Source organism: Corythoichthys intestinalis, chromosome 8, assembly GCF_030265065.1.
Source record: "Corythoichthys intestinalis isolate RoL2023-P3 chromosome 8, ASM3026506v1, whole genome shotgun sequence".
In the NCBI taxonomy this organism is placed as follows: Eukaryota; Metazoa; Chordata; class Actinopteri; order Syngnathiformes; family Syngnathidae; genus Corythoichthys; species Corythoichthys intestinalis.
In genome coordinates, this window is record NC_080402.1 from 52,556,481 (window position 1) to 52,572,282 (window position 15,802).

The following is a 15,802-nucleotide window of genomic DNA, read 5'->3' on the forward strand; positions in this document are numbered from 1 at the left end:
TGCGTTACAAAGTTTGGGCTAACCCGCGTTTGACTTCCTCGTCACACTCAGGGTACTCTCAATCCTCCCTCTCTGTGCGGCGTCCGTCCACAGAGAGGCCGGTCCACCTCCTCGTGTACTCTGGCCACGCCATATTTGTAGCCAGCCATACTCCCCCTCAGCCAATTAACCTGTCCAGGTGTTCATCAGCCTCAATAGGGAACAGCTGGGGAGAAGGGTTCATGCTCACTCATTGCCTGCCACACCTTCATTCCCCGCTGTCTGTTTACACACTTCATGCGCTGTATTTCTTGGGTCAACAGTTTTGTGTGATTGTTTTTTTTTTTTTTTTTTGGGGGGGGGGGATAAGCTAGGAATGCCAATGTACTGATGAAATACATATACAGTGTATCACAAAAGTGAGCACACCCCTCGCATTTCTGCAGATATTTAAGAATATCTTTTCATGGGACAACACTGACAAAATGACACTTTGACACAATGAAAAGTAGTCTGTGTGCAGCTTATATAATAGAGTTAATTAATTTTCCCCTCAAAATAACTCAAAATATAGCCATTAATATCTAAACCCCTGGCAACGAAAGTGAGTACACCGCATGGGAACTACGTACATCCCTAAATGTCAAAATTGAGTACTGCTTGTCATTTTCCCTCCAAAATGTCATGCGACTCATTACAGGAGTACTGTCAGCATTGCTGCAGAGGTTGAAGAGGTAGGGGGTCAGCCTGTTAGTGGTCAGACCATACGCCGTACTCTACATCAAAGTGGTGTGCATAGCTGTCACCCCAGGAGGAAAGCCTCTTCTGAAGACGGTACACAAGAAAGCCCGCACACAGTTTACTGAAGACACGTCAACAAAGCACATGGATTACTGGAACCATGTCCTATGGTCTGATGAGACGAAGATTAATTTGTTTGGGTCCGATGGTCTCAAGCATGTGTGGCGGCGTCCAGGTGACGAGTACAAAGATAAGTGTGTCATGCCTACAGTCAAGCATGGTGTAGGCACCACCTCTTCAATCCCTGCAGCAATGCTGACAGCACTCCTGTAACGAGTCACATGACATTTTGGAGGGAAAATGACAAGCAGTAATCAAATTGGACATTTAGGGATCTACGTAGTTCACATGCAGTGTACTCACTTTTGTTGCCAGGGGTTTAGATATTAATGGCTATATTTTGAGTTATTTTGAGGGGAATATAAATGAACTCTATTACATAAGCTGCACACAGACTACTTTTCATTGTGTCAAAGTGTCATTTTGTCAGTGTTGTCCCATGAAAAGATATACTTAAATATCTACAGAAATGCGAGGGGTGTACTCACTTTTGTGATACACTGTATGCTATGGAAAAACAAGCGTTTGGTGAGTTCATTCATTTTATCTCATTTTTCAACTTTTTGGGGAATTTTATTTCATAAATAATATCAAACAAATGACAACTGATGTTATATGTCATTAAGATATACATGTATATAGAAATATAAAGTATATAAAATAAAATACAAGTGTTATATATTTCACCCAAAAAACTAAATAAAAATAAAATGGAAACTCCACGCAGGATCTGTGATTTAGAACTTAGATCTCAGAACTGTGAGCGTGCACTGCAAAAACACACCTCCTTAAAACTAGTTAAATGTCCCTTGATTTCACTGTAAATCTGCTTGAAATAAGTGAAATTATCTAGCATTGCTTCAAGTAAATTTTTTTCACTTCAATTTCTTGAATTAAGAAAAATAGGTAGCCGAAAATAGGGTTTAACAGACCTATTTTAAGCAATAAACTAGTATGTTTAATCTGAAAAAAAAAAAAACACCTTGTTTGTTAGTATTGTTTTCATGGCTTATCACAAGCAACACGTCACTTCCGCTCATTAATATTCATGACGTTGGCAACTGTTGCTAAGGGGAGGACACACTACCGTTTGTCTGCAATAATTAATGAATGGAAATAGTGTACAAAGGAGATGTTTACAGAGCTAAACCTACCAATTCTGTCTGAGAATGATGTCCCTGGTGCCAAATTTACTGGTAAAGATGTGGAAGAATATACAAATGTTCAGTTAAAGAGTGTCGAGGGCTGAAAAGGACGGAAAAAAGAAACTAGCTGACCTAAGCTTAGCCTTAGCTTTTTTATCGACACCTTTTTCTTACGCCACTGACAGTGACATTCTCCTGTTTCAACAATCTATCCTTTACCACCATATGCCCTGTCTTTCTTATATATTATATCCTCTGGTTGTCTTATGTCTCTGACTGTTCTTTTGGGCAATTTATAATGCTATTTTTGTGTAGCGATCGCAAATGCTACTCGTTGACAGCTAACAAACACTTTTATTTTTTCATTAATAACAAATCTTAATTCTATAATTTATTTACACTTCCCCCTTACTAAAGTTGTTTTTTTTACTACAGAAAAGGTAACAATGACAGTCAGATACCATTTTAATTTGTTCAGGTCATTCATTGTCAGACAGAAGGAGCATGACAAAACGCCACGCTAAAAAATAAGTAGGAAAATATCAAAATGGCTTACCTTTTCATTCTCTGAAGGGCCATGCCCCCCAACAACATGTTGACTGCATATGAATTGTGAATGGCTTCACCTTGCTGGCGCTAAACGTCCGCGCAAGTTGATCCATTTTTCACATTTGTTTTAGTTTTTGAAACGTATGAAGAAAACATCCTTCATATGTCGTACTGTCTACAGTCGTTTCTACAAGTTCCATATCAGCAGTGCTTGATCGGAATGTTAGTTTTTAAAATATTACCGGAGAAAGCTAGCAGCAATATAATGGTTTGTATGCAAAGGGCATGTCTATAATGTCCCACTTCCACTTTACGATGCGACGTCACGGTCTAAAAATAGCATTCGTGTGGTACGCTATTCAAGAACAAAAATAGTTCAAAACAAGATTTGAAAGCAAATTTGTCTTGATTTAGGTGAAAAATGACAAACTTTTACATGTATGGACATAAGGAGAACAAAGTCATATTTAATTAAAGTAAAATGAATAATCTGACACATTAATCGGATAATTTGTTTGAAACACTCAAAACAAGATGGAGAAAATTATTTGACTAGATTTGAAAAAAAAAAAAAAATCTGATTAAGACGTTATGAATTTGCAGTGTACATGCTTTTATTTGAAGTTATTTGGGGGGAAATGGATCTTTAATTTATCTTTACAAAGGTAAAGTTGTCCAACTCTTGTTTCTAATGAGGCTTAAATTTGAATTATGTAAGGTAAATGTGGTGATTGAACAACTCAAAACTTGCTTCAGAAGGTCTGTGTATTGTTTGCCTTGTCACTCTTGCACACACAACAAAATCCTATTAAAGTGTTTCAGTTGAAAGACTAAGAGATGAGGGCATGCTTTTACTTCATGACAAGGATGGAAGTCTCAGAGGAATTAGCCGTTCATCAGCAAGTATTGCACAAAGATGTTATCTGGTGGAAAAGGGCACATTTGCATGTACTGTATCTCTGTCTGTCTGCCTATCTGTCTGTCATCTAACCTTCCTTCACCTCTTACTCAAACTTGTCTGGGATCCAGCTCACTCATAACCCTTAACAGACCAATGGATTGAAAATGGACGGATGAATGAAGAAAGTCTCCTTGTAGGCTATAGTTTATTGTCAGCATCTGTTACTACCAAATTACTTTGCAGACAGAAGCTGTTGCGAGTTGCTTGATGCATTTCGAAAAAAAAACAAGATAAGGCCCTCGGTGAATTATGGATTGAAATGATCAGCACAATTCAAATGTATGGCAGATAGTTAGTATGCTCCATTTCCATATACATCAGATCAATTTTAAGACTTTTCTGGATACAAAAGCTGGAAATAAAAATGCCTTTGCAACATTTTATTGAAATTAAATTCCACATTAAATTGAAAGGATACAGTTTTGGATACTGTCATGGTAATGGATACGGTATTTTTGTGAGGGTCTTTGCTTCTTCGATTTCTGGGTCTCTTGTAACCATCAATATAGAGCATCCATCCCATTACCAAAGAAAGAGCTGTGCACAGTGAGGAAACTAGTAAATGCCATGGAATGAGAACTCTTTCCCAAATTTGAGCTAATGCAGCCCAAAATCAGATCGATTATTTAGTTCTTATAAAAAAAAAAAAAAAAAAAAAAAAATTATATCATAGCAGTAGGGAATCCTTTTTAATTAGAAAAGGAATTTCAAAGAGGAATTCAAGAGTTCAATCTCAGCTCCAGCGGGTGGTTTAAGCGCATTACCTCTACCGCCCTCTGGCGTGGAGGAGGACTATCTCAGACAAAGATTGTTTATTTATTTATTTAATATTATTATAATTACTCCACTTCGCTACTTCGCCTTCTCACTGCGTGCACCAAACCGTGATGCCCGTAACGTGACAGTACGGGACGAATACAAATACGGTTACACTCTCAGTATATTGGTATTACAGACTTGTCACTCTCGTGGTTTGAATCTTATCTCGCAAATGGAACACACCGTGCAATTCATGTTAAAGTGACATCCAAATATTGTGATGATATGTGAGGTCCCACAGGGATGAGCTGCTCTCTATTATTTAGCATTTACTACAGTATATGCTGCAGCATGGTAGTATAATTCGCATATATAATGCAGTGGAACCTCTACTGATGACTTCAATTGGTTCTGGAAGTAGTCTCGTAACCCAAAATTTACTAAATAGGGACGCGTTTTACATGTAAATGCCCTAATCTGTTCCAAGCACGACTGACATGCCACATTAAATTTTTATAATTGAAGTAAAACCAGAATAAAACAACAGCCATACACATTTGAATCATTTGTAGGGACCACTACCTCCTCGTAACATAATTCACCCACAGAACTAATGTTGGGGGTTGTGTTCAGGAAGGGAACTCTTTGTCGCTCGGTTTCCAGCAGAGAGCGTGAATTGAAAACGAGAGACATAAGCAGCCGAACACAGCACACGAACTCAACTCTACAAGCGACGAGACTCACCAACATCATCCGCTACACATTCCATAAACCAAGCCTAAAAGTTAATACCTTTAATGAAGTAGATAATACAACAAACTGCAAAGAAATAAATAAAAATATATACGGCGGAAAACACTCAGGTGACTTGAAGTTCCGCTCTGAGACCCCCAATTTAGCCAACTCTCAAAATTGTCCGATATGCATGTGTGATACGTCATTGGAAAACTTAAGATCTCCATTTTCTTGGGGAAGAAACATTTTGAACAGGAGGGCATTAAAAAATGTTTTTTAAACAGCAAAACCCTATCTAGAGGTGAGCGCACGCGAGAGCAAAATTACAGACGCCATGACTTTAACGAGATATTATCGCGTACTTACCGTATTTTTTGGACTATAAGTCGCACCTGAGTATAAGTTGCACCAGCCATAAAATGCCCAACGAAGAGGAAAAAAACCATTTATAAGTCGCACCGGAGTATAAGTCGCATTTTTGGGGGGAATTTACTTGATAAAATCCAACACATAGAACAGTCATCTTGAAAGGCAATTTAACATAAAAATACAATAGAGAACAACATGCTGAATAAGTGTACAGATGATGATAATGAAGATAATGTTACATGATGCATGAACAACGAAATGCGAATATACTGTCCTCACCAGGACGCTACGGCTCGGTCCTGGCTATACAGCGAGATAAACTCCCGAATGCCGATGCTGGACGTCTGTATAATTTGCTGACTTTATTTTGGCCATCGTTATGACACCACCATTTGAAGAGTGAAACTAAAAATAGAAATAATACTAATAAATTTCATCCTCGAAACCAAACAGGTTTGCATCAACATAAATAAATAATAATTAGCTGCTGAATTAACAACAGCAATGACACAAACGGTTAGCATGTGTTCGCTAGCATTAGCAAATCATTCAAAAAACCACACAACTGTCTCTAAGTGTCTGATCGCGGTTGGAAAACACACAACAACAATAGAAAAGATGATACACACAGGTGTTGCCTCTGTAGAGATATTTTACAGGCATAAACAATGGGCGTAGGTCCGCAGCCGTGTTTCTCTCTCTCTCACTCAGACGATGTGTAGCTGTCTGTCTTTTTCTGGCATGTGGGCGCTCTTCTTCGCGTAAACAAGTGCGAGTGCGCCCACACTTGGGCATGAAAGCGCAACAAACTAAAAGCATGCATTTCAATGTAAAAAAGTCAATAATACAATTGAACACATATTGCCAAAGGCAGAACGCGAACTTGGCCATAACTATTAAGTTATTCAGAAAACTATAGCATAAATAACATTCTAATAAGTTTACCAAACCATCAGTATCACTCTAAAACACCAAAATAACGTGAAATGATATCATAATGTGTTAATAATTTCACACATAAGTCGCTCCTGAGTATATGTCGCACCCCCAGCCAAACTATGAAAAAAACTGCGACTTATAGTCCGAAAAATATGGTACCTTGTTTCGATCCAAAAACTCCATGTAGCATGTACCACTGAGTGTCAAGACACTGCTGTGAATGGCCACAGCTGGATTTTAGGGGGATTTTATGGGTGAAACATGGTTATATAACAAGGGTCGCGATGCAGAAATCGCAGACATCAAGGAGTGGTCAAGATTTTCTTTTTCATATATTTACCCTTTTTTTCAATTTTTCTTTGTTTGGATCGATTATTTATTGTCAACATAACGGAGAAAATGCGACAGTAACAAAAAAAAAAAAAAAATACAAATAAGCGATAGTTACGAGGTAAATATCTTTGACTTTTTTTACAGACGTCATTTTTTTCATTGTGACATAATTTGTTTAAAAGTTTAAAATATGTGAGTGAATAAGTTTTTAAAGTTTTTTTTTTTTTTTAAACGAAATATGAGATCAATTAATGATTCTAAGCTAAAAACGACAGACATTTTGAATAATAAATATAATTAATTACCTTCGTTTTATGGCTGGGTTGAAACAAAAGTGGTTGCGCGACATCTGTAAACAGGGGTTTTCAGGGTAAAACGTGCTAATGACAAGTAGTTCGGGGGCTTAATGTGCCATGAATCTGCTGTGGCAGCATATAGACATATTGTTCTATCAAACACAACAGTTGTTTTGGCTTAAAATACAGCAGTTTATGTTAAAGAGGAGTGCAAGAGCAGAAACTGCTTTTTCATTCTTGTCTGTGTTTTCCGCCATATACTAGTATTACCTTTCAAGTGAGGCAATGTCCTATCATGAGATCATTGGTGCCTATCGCCTATGTCCAACTTCAGGACACAAAAACGAAAGGAGACCTATGATCCAATATGCTAAATGTGCTGTAATGAACCATCTGTGGCTTAAAAAAAAATTAAGGGACTTGTGTTCTTTTGGCTCAGACGTCAACCCTCTCGTAACCTGAAATGTCTTTCTGAACAAGAGGCAATATTTACCCGTTTAAACGTGTCGTAACCTTAAAATAACGTTTGTAGAGATGTTCGTAAGTAGAGGTACCCCTGTATTAACTTCCATTCCTTTGCCAATGATACCCATTTATAAATGCCTTTAAAGTCCAATGACAGCAAAAAAGCATGTTTATTTTATATTCCACGCGGTATTTTATGCTCCTGAATTTGAAATGGACTGCTTGGATGTGTGTTGTTGCTGCACCAGGGAGAGGCGTGTTAGCCTTTTTGGGTTTCAAAAAGTTCCCGTTCACCACGGAGATTGGCCAAAACAAGTCAGACAACCGTGGGATCATTGGACTAACAAGGAAGTGAGAAAACATTGTGTTTTGTATTATGTCAAATACTGGGATCGTGGCACACATTTTAATAGGGAGGTGGCTTGTATTTTGTGGTTGACAACGCTCCTTTTCAACCGAGAAGGCCACTCGGTCGGCGGCTTGTCGCACACCCCCCTCGGTCCTCTTCGTGTGCCCGCCGGGAGAGCGCTATACTTGGCATATGCTCGTGCGGTTCTCCATATCGTTCAGATTTCCAGCCCCATCTGCTCTCTTCATGTGCCCGGCAATAGACCACTATCCTCGGGTGGGCTCGGGCAGCTACACGCTCATCCGACGTTGGCCGGTTTGTCCGGCAGTCATTCTCTAGCTGCTTCCCTGGCAACGAGAACTCCTGCCCACAGCAGGGGACGACGAACTGTAACCTGCTCGCTCCCGGTTGGATTGCCGATGGGTGAAGGCAATCGACAATCAGTTTGTTTACGCTGTCCGAAATGACAAAAGACGGACTAACTCTGGTGGCATAAAATATTGTTCGGAAGGTGTAAAAAGTCGACAGTTTTGACCATTATCGAGTAATTTTGCCCAGTTGTACTAAATACGTCGCATTTTCCTCATTCTGAATCTTCCCCACTCAATGGACTGAATTGTAAATCAGATGAAATCGTGATCCTGCCGACGTCATCCTCCAGCGGGGGATGCTAGAGCGCTAAAATGACAAGCGGGGCTAAACGGAAGACTAATTTCTCGTCATCTGCGCTTTGCCAAATGGTTGTATATAGTTAATTCGTCTCAAATATGATTCTAATTCACATAATAATGTTATTATTTTAATGCTGTCACAGGCACTTTAATAAATATTATTACCCACATAAATTAGCCATGTTCCTGCAGTTTTTTTTTTTTTCAATAGCAACACCGTGGGTCTGAAAGAGAGGTACTAAATCATAAAAAAGTGAGATTTTGTGTCGTTTAGCCAGTACTATCTCTTGCCGTCAGACTGGAAAATACAATGAAAGTCGAAACACATTGCGAATATTCATTTTGTGTACGTCAATGTTTTTAACACTTATGTTTACTACACTTAATAATAACTACTTTTTCTTCCTAATTTTTTGTTGGTTGACTGTTTTTTCTTACGTTCCATGTTTTGTTTTCATTTTCCAAAAATGATAATAGGTATGAAAAACACAACATTCTTTGTCCGTTAACCACCAGAGGGAGACTGCATACCACATAACTGAGAACCAGTGTTTTATCCTGTTCAGAGTAGTGACATTGTATGACAACGTAGCATTACACTACTGCCTGAATGCTGAAAGAAAGAAGGATAACAACCACTTGTAGAGGAAACCACATCTCAAGCTGGTTCTTTTTTGTAATAGCTTTCATTTGAGTGGGATATTTTATGTTTAAATAACAATTTAAGATTTAATCCAGGCATTTATTTTGAATGCCGTTTCTGGTCTGGGTTCCGGTGTAGTGGAGCCAATCCATTGCTGAGTGGGATTTAGTCCCACGCTGTCTTTGGCAAAGTTTGGTGAATGTACACCTATGTCTAATATCTAAAATAAAACTATTATGTATTTTGTTCCCACAGTGACCTAATATTTATATCCATGGGGTAACCAATAAAGGAATAAAGAACACATTCAATGAAGTTCTTCCCATTTAATAAATATGATTGTAAATGCATCAATTACATAGCACAGTTGAGGTCAAAACACCATAACATTAGTTTTTATTCAAAATCTGTACAGCAATAAAAATGCCCCCCCCCCCCCCCAATTATTATTCAGATTTCTCAAAAAAAAAAATCTGTATTTCTGCAGACTGGAGGATATGGTGTAAAAGAGTGGCACATAACACTTGCAGCACAAACCCATGAATAATGAAAAAGCGATAAATGTTCTTTTAACAGCACTTTTCATCAGCACAGACCTAGTAGATCCTTAACATAACCAACCAGATGATTTTGCCTGGCCCTTCCAACTGTTTCTAGAGTGTAATAGCGGTGTTTATTTAGGATTACTTGGATCAAATAGGCTCTAATTCTGAAATATTTATGAAATGTGTTCAGTTTAGGGCAACAGCAATATTAAAACCATTAAAAACACACCCTGTCCTAAATAAAAATTATAAATAGAAAAAATGTATTGTGCCATGTTTTCTAAAAACAACACATTTGTGGCAATAAAATACTGTTCCCTATTCATAACTTATGCAACAATTTTGTTTTATATAACACTTGTTATTTAAATACATACTGCATATTATTAACACGGAATGACATTCATTATTTACAAAGTACAAAGACGTAATTCAGTTCAATAACAACTTTAAATGAATAAATAATACACTGCTGCCTTCTTAGGTAGGTATAACCAAGCATTGCTTCTTATGAAATCTGTCAGCCTTCTTGGTCATGCTATTAATGAATTGTTGATGTGAGTTATATAAATATAGTGATAAAAATAGAGTTTATTGGATGTGTGTAAAGAAATTTATTCTCTGGTTTTAGTGGGGTACGCTATGTGACAGCTGGGTCGAACATGCACAGGTACGAAGCTAAAAGACACAGAGTCCCACATTTTTAAAAACAAATACAGTATATGATGCAGCAGGAGCAGTGTTCCATTCCACAGGTTAGACGACATACGTGGGGAGTTCTGTGGAGAATTTCACATAAACATCAGGTTTCTTACATCCTAGGAGAGGAGAAAAGCAAATATATAGTGAATTAATTGTCTTTCTTATAATCTAAAAAATGATTTTGTGGCGGGGGATAATTAGAAGCGTTAGTGAACACGTATAAACAGAGGTGGGTAGTCTAGCCAAAAAATTAACTCAAGTAAGAGTAGCGTTAATTCAAAATAATATTACTCATGTAAAAGTAAAAGTAGTCATCCAAAAAATGTACTCAAGTAAAAGTTAAAAAGTATGCAATGAAAAGAATACTCAAGTACTGAGTAACGGAGTAGCTGCTTATATTTTTGTTCGATTTTTTTTCTTTAATGGAATTTTTTTTCTCACCACAAAGTTATCTATATGGACTGTTGTTATAATGATACTGTACAACAACCCATTACATAACCACAGTAACCCAAAGAAATACAAAAAAATAAAAATAATAATCATAATTCATTGAAAAAAAAATCATTGAATTCCGGTGAAAGAAAGAAAAAAAAAAAGACAGATATGAAGGATTATTCGCCCAAGGAGCATGAGTGCCCTCTAGAGGAGAAAATAGTTCCTAGTTTGAATAGTGAATACTGTAGTTCCTTCATAGTTACAATTATGAAATTAAAAGGATCATATCTCCAGTTTTCTGTGGTCAATCGGTGCCAAATAAAAACTGGGAGAGAGCTTAAAATCCGCACTTTCGAGTCATGTCGAAGGCAGTGCTCTATGTCAAATACTTCAATTTTTACGGCGCTTTAAAGACTCCACGTCAATGAACAGGCTGGTGTCATCATAGAACGGCAGGCTTGCGTTAGATTGGCATAATGGAATCATGTGATGATCGTTGCGACGTCTCATTGGTGAAATTGTTAGAGGTACTCTTGGCATCGCTAGCAAAAAAATAATAAATGGAATAAAGAGGAAAAATGTAACGACTTGTGTACCGCAAAGTAGGGGAGTAAGTGTAGTGTTTTTTTCTTCACAAATATACTCAAGTAAAAGTAAAAAGTATGGCTTCGTAAAACTACTGTTAGAAGTACATTTTACAAGTTACTCAGGTAAATGTAACTGAGTAGATGTAACGCGTTACTACCCACCTCTGCATATACTCATATAAACAAACTTATTGCACATCAAACGCACGCACATACATAACAAATATACTGTATATATGTATATATATACAGTATACCTTATATACATAATATGATTAATAATTATAAATAATAATATAATAATATATGTTTATTGTTGTGACATCTCATTGGTGAAACAGGAAGCGCTACTGTCGGCATCTTTGGCAAAAATAAAAGTAAGAAAAATGTAACGACTGTTTTGTAGTCCAAAGTAGCAGAGTAAGAGTACTGTTTCTTCTTCAACAATCTACTCAACTGAAAGTAAAAATCATTGTGTGGTAAAACTACTCAAAGAATTACATTTCTTTCTCAAAAAGTTACTTAAGTAAATGTAACGAAGTAAATGTAACGCGTTACTACCCACCTCTGACGCTTACTAATGAGAGAGCCATGCAGACTGTACATGTGAAAATGATATCTATTCTGTGGCGCTACCTTTATTGACAGTCTATGGATGTTCCTGCCCGTTTGAATTGAATTGTTTATTTGACTATCTAGGCAGAGCTCGGCTCTAGGGTGGCGGAGCTCGGCTCCAGAGGGCTCCACTCTATTTTAACCCCTGAGTACAGCCAAAAGAAAAATTCATGCTCCTAAGGGTTACACGTGACCTCCTGGCATTGTGGGGGTCATGACTTACCATTTTCAAAGCACAGAGTGACACATGGTTTTTAGGTAAGAGGCATTACTTTTTTCAGGACAATTTCTAAATTTTAAGATCTTCACCATTCTTTTTATACACTTTACATAAAATGGTTCTAGTTCTGAAAGTTTTATCAATAATAAGCATGAACATAGACTTCATAATGTATTGACAGGACAGATCAATCATGCTCTGCGCCTCGCATTCAAGTAGGGGGCCGCTTACATCAAGTGGAGCTATTCACAAACACACACGCAGTGATCTAACGCCTGATTTCTGTTGAAAAAGTATGAAAGCTGTACCGCATGCAAACAGGAAGGATTGTCCTAGGAGTGATTTCTTTGAGGATTAAAGGTAATTATTATATTTTTCGTACCATGCATACATTTTGACACGTTGTGAAAAAAATCAATAGGAGAAGTTAGTCGCGACTGCATTGGCATCATAGTTCGCAATATTTACGTAAAATAAATGTTAACTGCACTTTTTTTTTTTTTTTTTTGCTTTTAACCAAGAACCGAGACTGTTTTACGTCCATATCTATAAAGAATCAGGGATTTAAGTATTTATTCACAAGAATTTTCACCGGAAAAGCTCTGTTTACATAAGGCGGCAGCTAGCTACATTCAGACTACCATTGTACTTCAACATATTTACGTAGAATAAATGCTAAAAGTTTTTTTTTTTTTTTGCTTTTAACTAAGAATCGAGACTGTTTTGCGTCCATATATGTAAAGAATTCAGGGATTTAAGCATTTGTTCACAGGAATTTTCAAGGAAAAAAGCTCGTCCGTGATTCCACTCGGTAAGCTTTGACGGCCTCGCCAACAATGCAGGCCCCCTATTTATCGGCCCCGTGTCCCATCAATACATTATTAAATCTATGGTATGAGGTATTTACGTTCCCCAGCCAGCCATTTGCTTGCTATCTGTTGGTTTAGCTTTTAGCCTAATTAGGCTAATTAGTAGGGTGTGCTCTTCACAAATTGGATGGAGATGACTGTCATACTTGACTTGAATGTTTTTTCTGCTTTTTCTTATTTAGTATTTTATTAATCAAAATAGATATACATTGACAGAAAACAGAAAGGTTAGTTGGAAAAATACACTACTTCAGTGAAAATCTTTATATGAATCTTATCTGACTGAACTGTTATTATTCACTTATGTACTGATCCTCATACGCATCTAGCGTTTCAGTTTCCATGCACTCCTGGACCGGAACATGTAAATGCTAAATCATGGGAAAAACAAAAACAAAAAAAAAATGTATAAGATGAGCTTCATGACAGACCATGTACATGATCATAAAGTTACGAGATAAAAAATAAACAGCCGTAAATGACATGTTTACCAATATGCTGTGGGTTGAACGCTGTGTCCAAAGTCTCCACAGAATGATCCACGTCCTGCTTGGAGCTGGGCGTAGCCTCTGTTGGAGTAGCTGGACTGATCATTTCTTGTTCCTTTTCGTTCTGCATCTGCGCATAGACGTTGAGGCCTGGGATCTTCCTTGAGAAAATATTTACATTGAGGCGATCGGATGAAGGGTGTAGCCTAACTTAAAAAAAACATGAGTGGGGAAACCACCTACAAACTATTTAATTTGTAATATTTCTCAATGTAATCAGAAGGGGTGTGGCAAAATATTGAAATGGTGATATATCATTATCCTTTGTATCCTAAAAGTTCATCAATATGCTCCTGCCAAGAATCGATAATCGTTTTAAAACAGTGTCACTGTTTAAAAAAACAAAAAGGAACCAACAAGTTGCTACCAAAATCTTCCACAAGAATAGTGTCTCTGTTAACTCATTTGACGGCGCTAGACGCCCAATCCATTTAGACTGGGCGGAGCGATTGAACATTTGTTTAATTGAAACCAGAGCATTCACAGCCATTCCGATTTTCGAAGCATTTACATTCTCATTTTCAGGTATTTACAGGTAACTTCCTGTTGAGTTTGAGTCACTGCCTATTCATTTGAGACAAATCCGGGGTCACTTTCTGTTCTGTGTCCTAAAATCAAAAGGAAGTGACTCAAAATTAACAGCAAATACCCAGAAACAAAAATCATAGCTTGCTATTGAGAGCCATAGAAATCCAATCCGTTTGAAGGAGGGGTGACAGCGAATTAACAAAGGTTTTTCGCTACCACCCTCCCACTTCTAATGAATTGGACATCTACTAGTGATAAATTCAATATTAATAATTTCCTGACCCATGCAGCGATAATTAAAGTGGTATGAAAAAGTATCTGAACCTTTTGGAATTTCTCACATTTCTGCATAAAAGGACCATCAAATGTGGTCTGATCTTTGTCAAAATCACACAGATGAAAAAACAGTGTCTGCTTTAACTAAAACCACAGTGAGCCATCACATCTAATATTTTGTGTCCCCCTTTGGCAGCAAGAACTTCAACCCGACGCTTCCTGTAGCTGCAGATCAGTCTGGCACATCTGATCTTGGACCATTCTTCTCTACAAAACTGCTGTAGTTCAGTCAGATTCCTGGGATGTCTGGTATAAATCGCTGTCTTTAGGCACAGCATCTCAATGGGGTTCAAGTCTGGACTTTGACTTGGCCACTCCAGAACGTGTATTTTGTTATTCTGAAACTATTCTGAAGTTAATTTACTTCTGTGTTGTGGATCATTGTTTTGTTGCAGGATCCACCCTCTTTTTAGCTTCAACTGTCTGACAGATGGCCTTGGGTTTTCCAGCAAAACATCCTGATAAACTTCATTCTTCCATTAATGATTGGAATTTGTCCAGGCCCTGAGGCAGCACAACAGCCCCAAATCATGATGTTCCCTCCACCATGCTTCAAGGTGGGTATGAGGTGTTGATGTTGGTGAGCTGTTCCTTTTTTCCTCCACACATGATGTTGTTTGTTTCTCCCAAACAATTCAACTTTGGTTTCATCAGTCCACAAAATATTTTGCCAAAACCTCTGTGGAGTGTCCATGTGCCTTTTTGTGAACATTAAACGAGCAACAATGTTTTTTTAGGCAGCAGTGGCTTCCACCGTGGACTCCTCCCATGCACACCATTCTTGGCCATAGTTTTACATATAGTTGATGTGTGCACCAAGATATTGGACTGTGCCAGTGATTTCTGTAAGTCCTTAGCAGGTACGTTCAGGTTCTTTTTTTAACTCTCTAAGTATTCTGCGTGGAACTCTTGGCGTCATCTTTGGTGGATGGCTACTCCTTGGGAGAGAAGCAACAGTGCCAAACTCTCTCCATTTGTAGAAAACTTCTATGACTGTCGATTCATGAAGATCCAGACTTTTAGAGATGGTTTTGTATCCTTTCCCAGCTTTATACAAATCAAAAACTGTTGATCGCGGGTCTTCAAAGAGATCTTTTGACCGAGACATGATGCACATCAGACAATGCTGCTCATCAAGACAATTCTTACTGGTTGTGTGTTTTATAGTGGACAGGGCAGCTTTAAACCACTCATCAGGGATTGAGCACACATCTGACTTAAATTGTTTGGTAAAAAATTGTTTTAATTGCTCTTTAAGTCTACTGAGGCAGAGGGTTCACTTACTTAGTTTTTCCCCTTCTGTCATTGATTGCATGCTATCCTCATTAAACTATGAAAACCTATAAATGTTTGGGTGGTT

The 15,802-nt window shown here is 37.7% G+C and overlaps 1 protein-coding gene across 4 annotated transcripts in view; it reads right to left on the bottom strand.

The window, feature by feature from the left end:
* Nucleotides 1-9,498: 9,498 nt before the first annotated feature.
* The window catches only part of sorcs1 (sortilin-related VPS10 domain containing receptor 1), a 199,440-nt gene continuing 193,136 nt past the window's right edge, over nucleotides 9,499-15,802 (bottom strand). For 2 of the 4 annotated variants that reach the window (XM_057843098.1, XM_057843097.1), the window contains exons 26-27: nucleotides 13,522-13,679; nucleotides 9,499-10,417 (exon numbers count right to left, since the gene is read on the bottom strand). In XM_057843098.1, coding sequence (XP_057699081.1) covers nucleotides 10,356-10,417; nucleotides 13,522-13,679 — 220 coding nt within the window. In that variant the 3' untranslated portion in view covers nucleotides 9,499-10,355. The remainder of the gene's footprint in view (nucleotides 10,418-13,521; nucleotides 13,680-15,802) is intronic. The other 2 variants (XR_009064113.1, XR_009064112.1) reach the window with 2 other exon arrangements.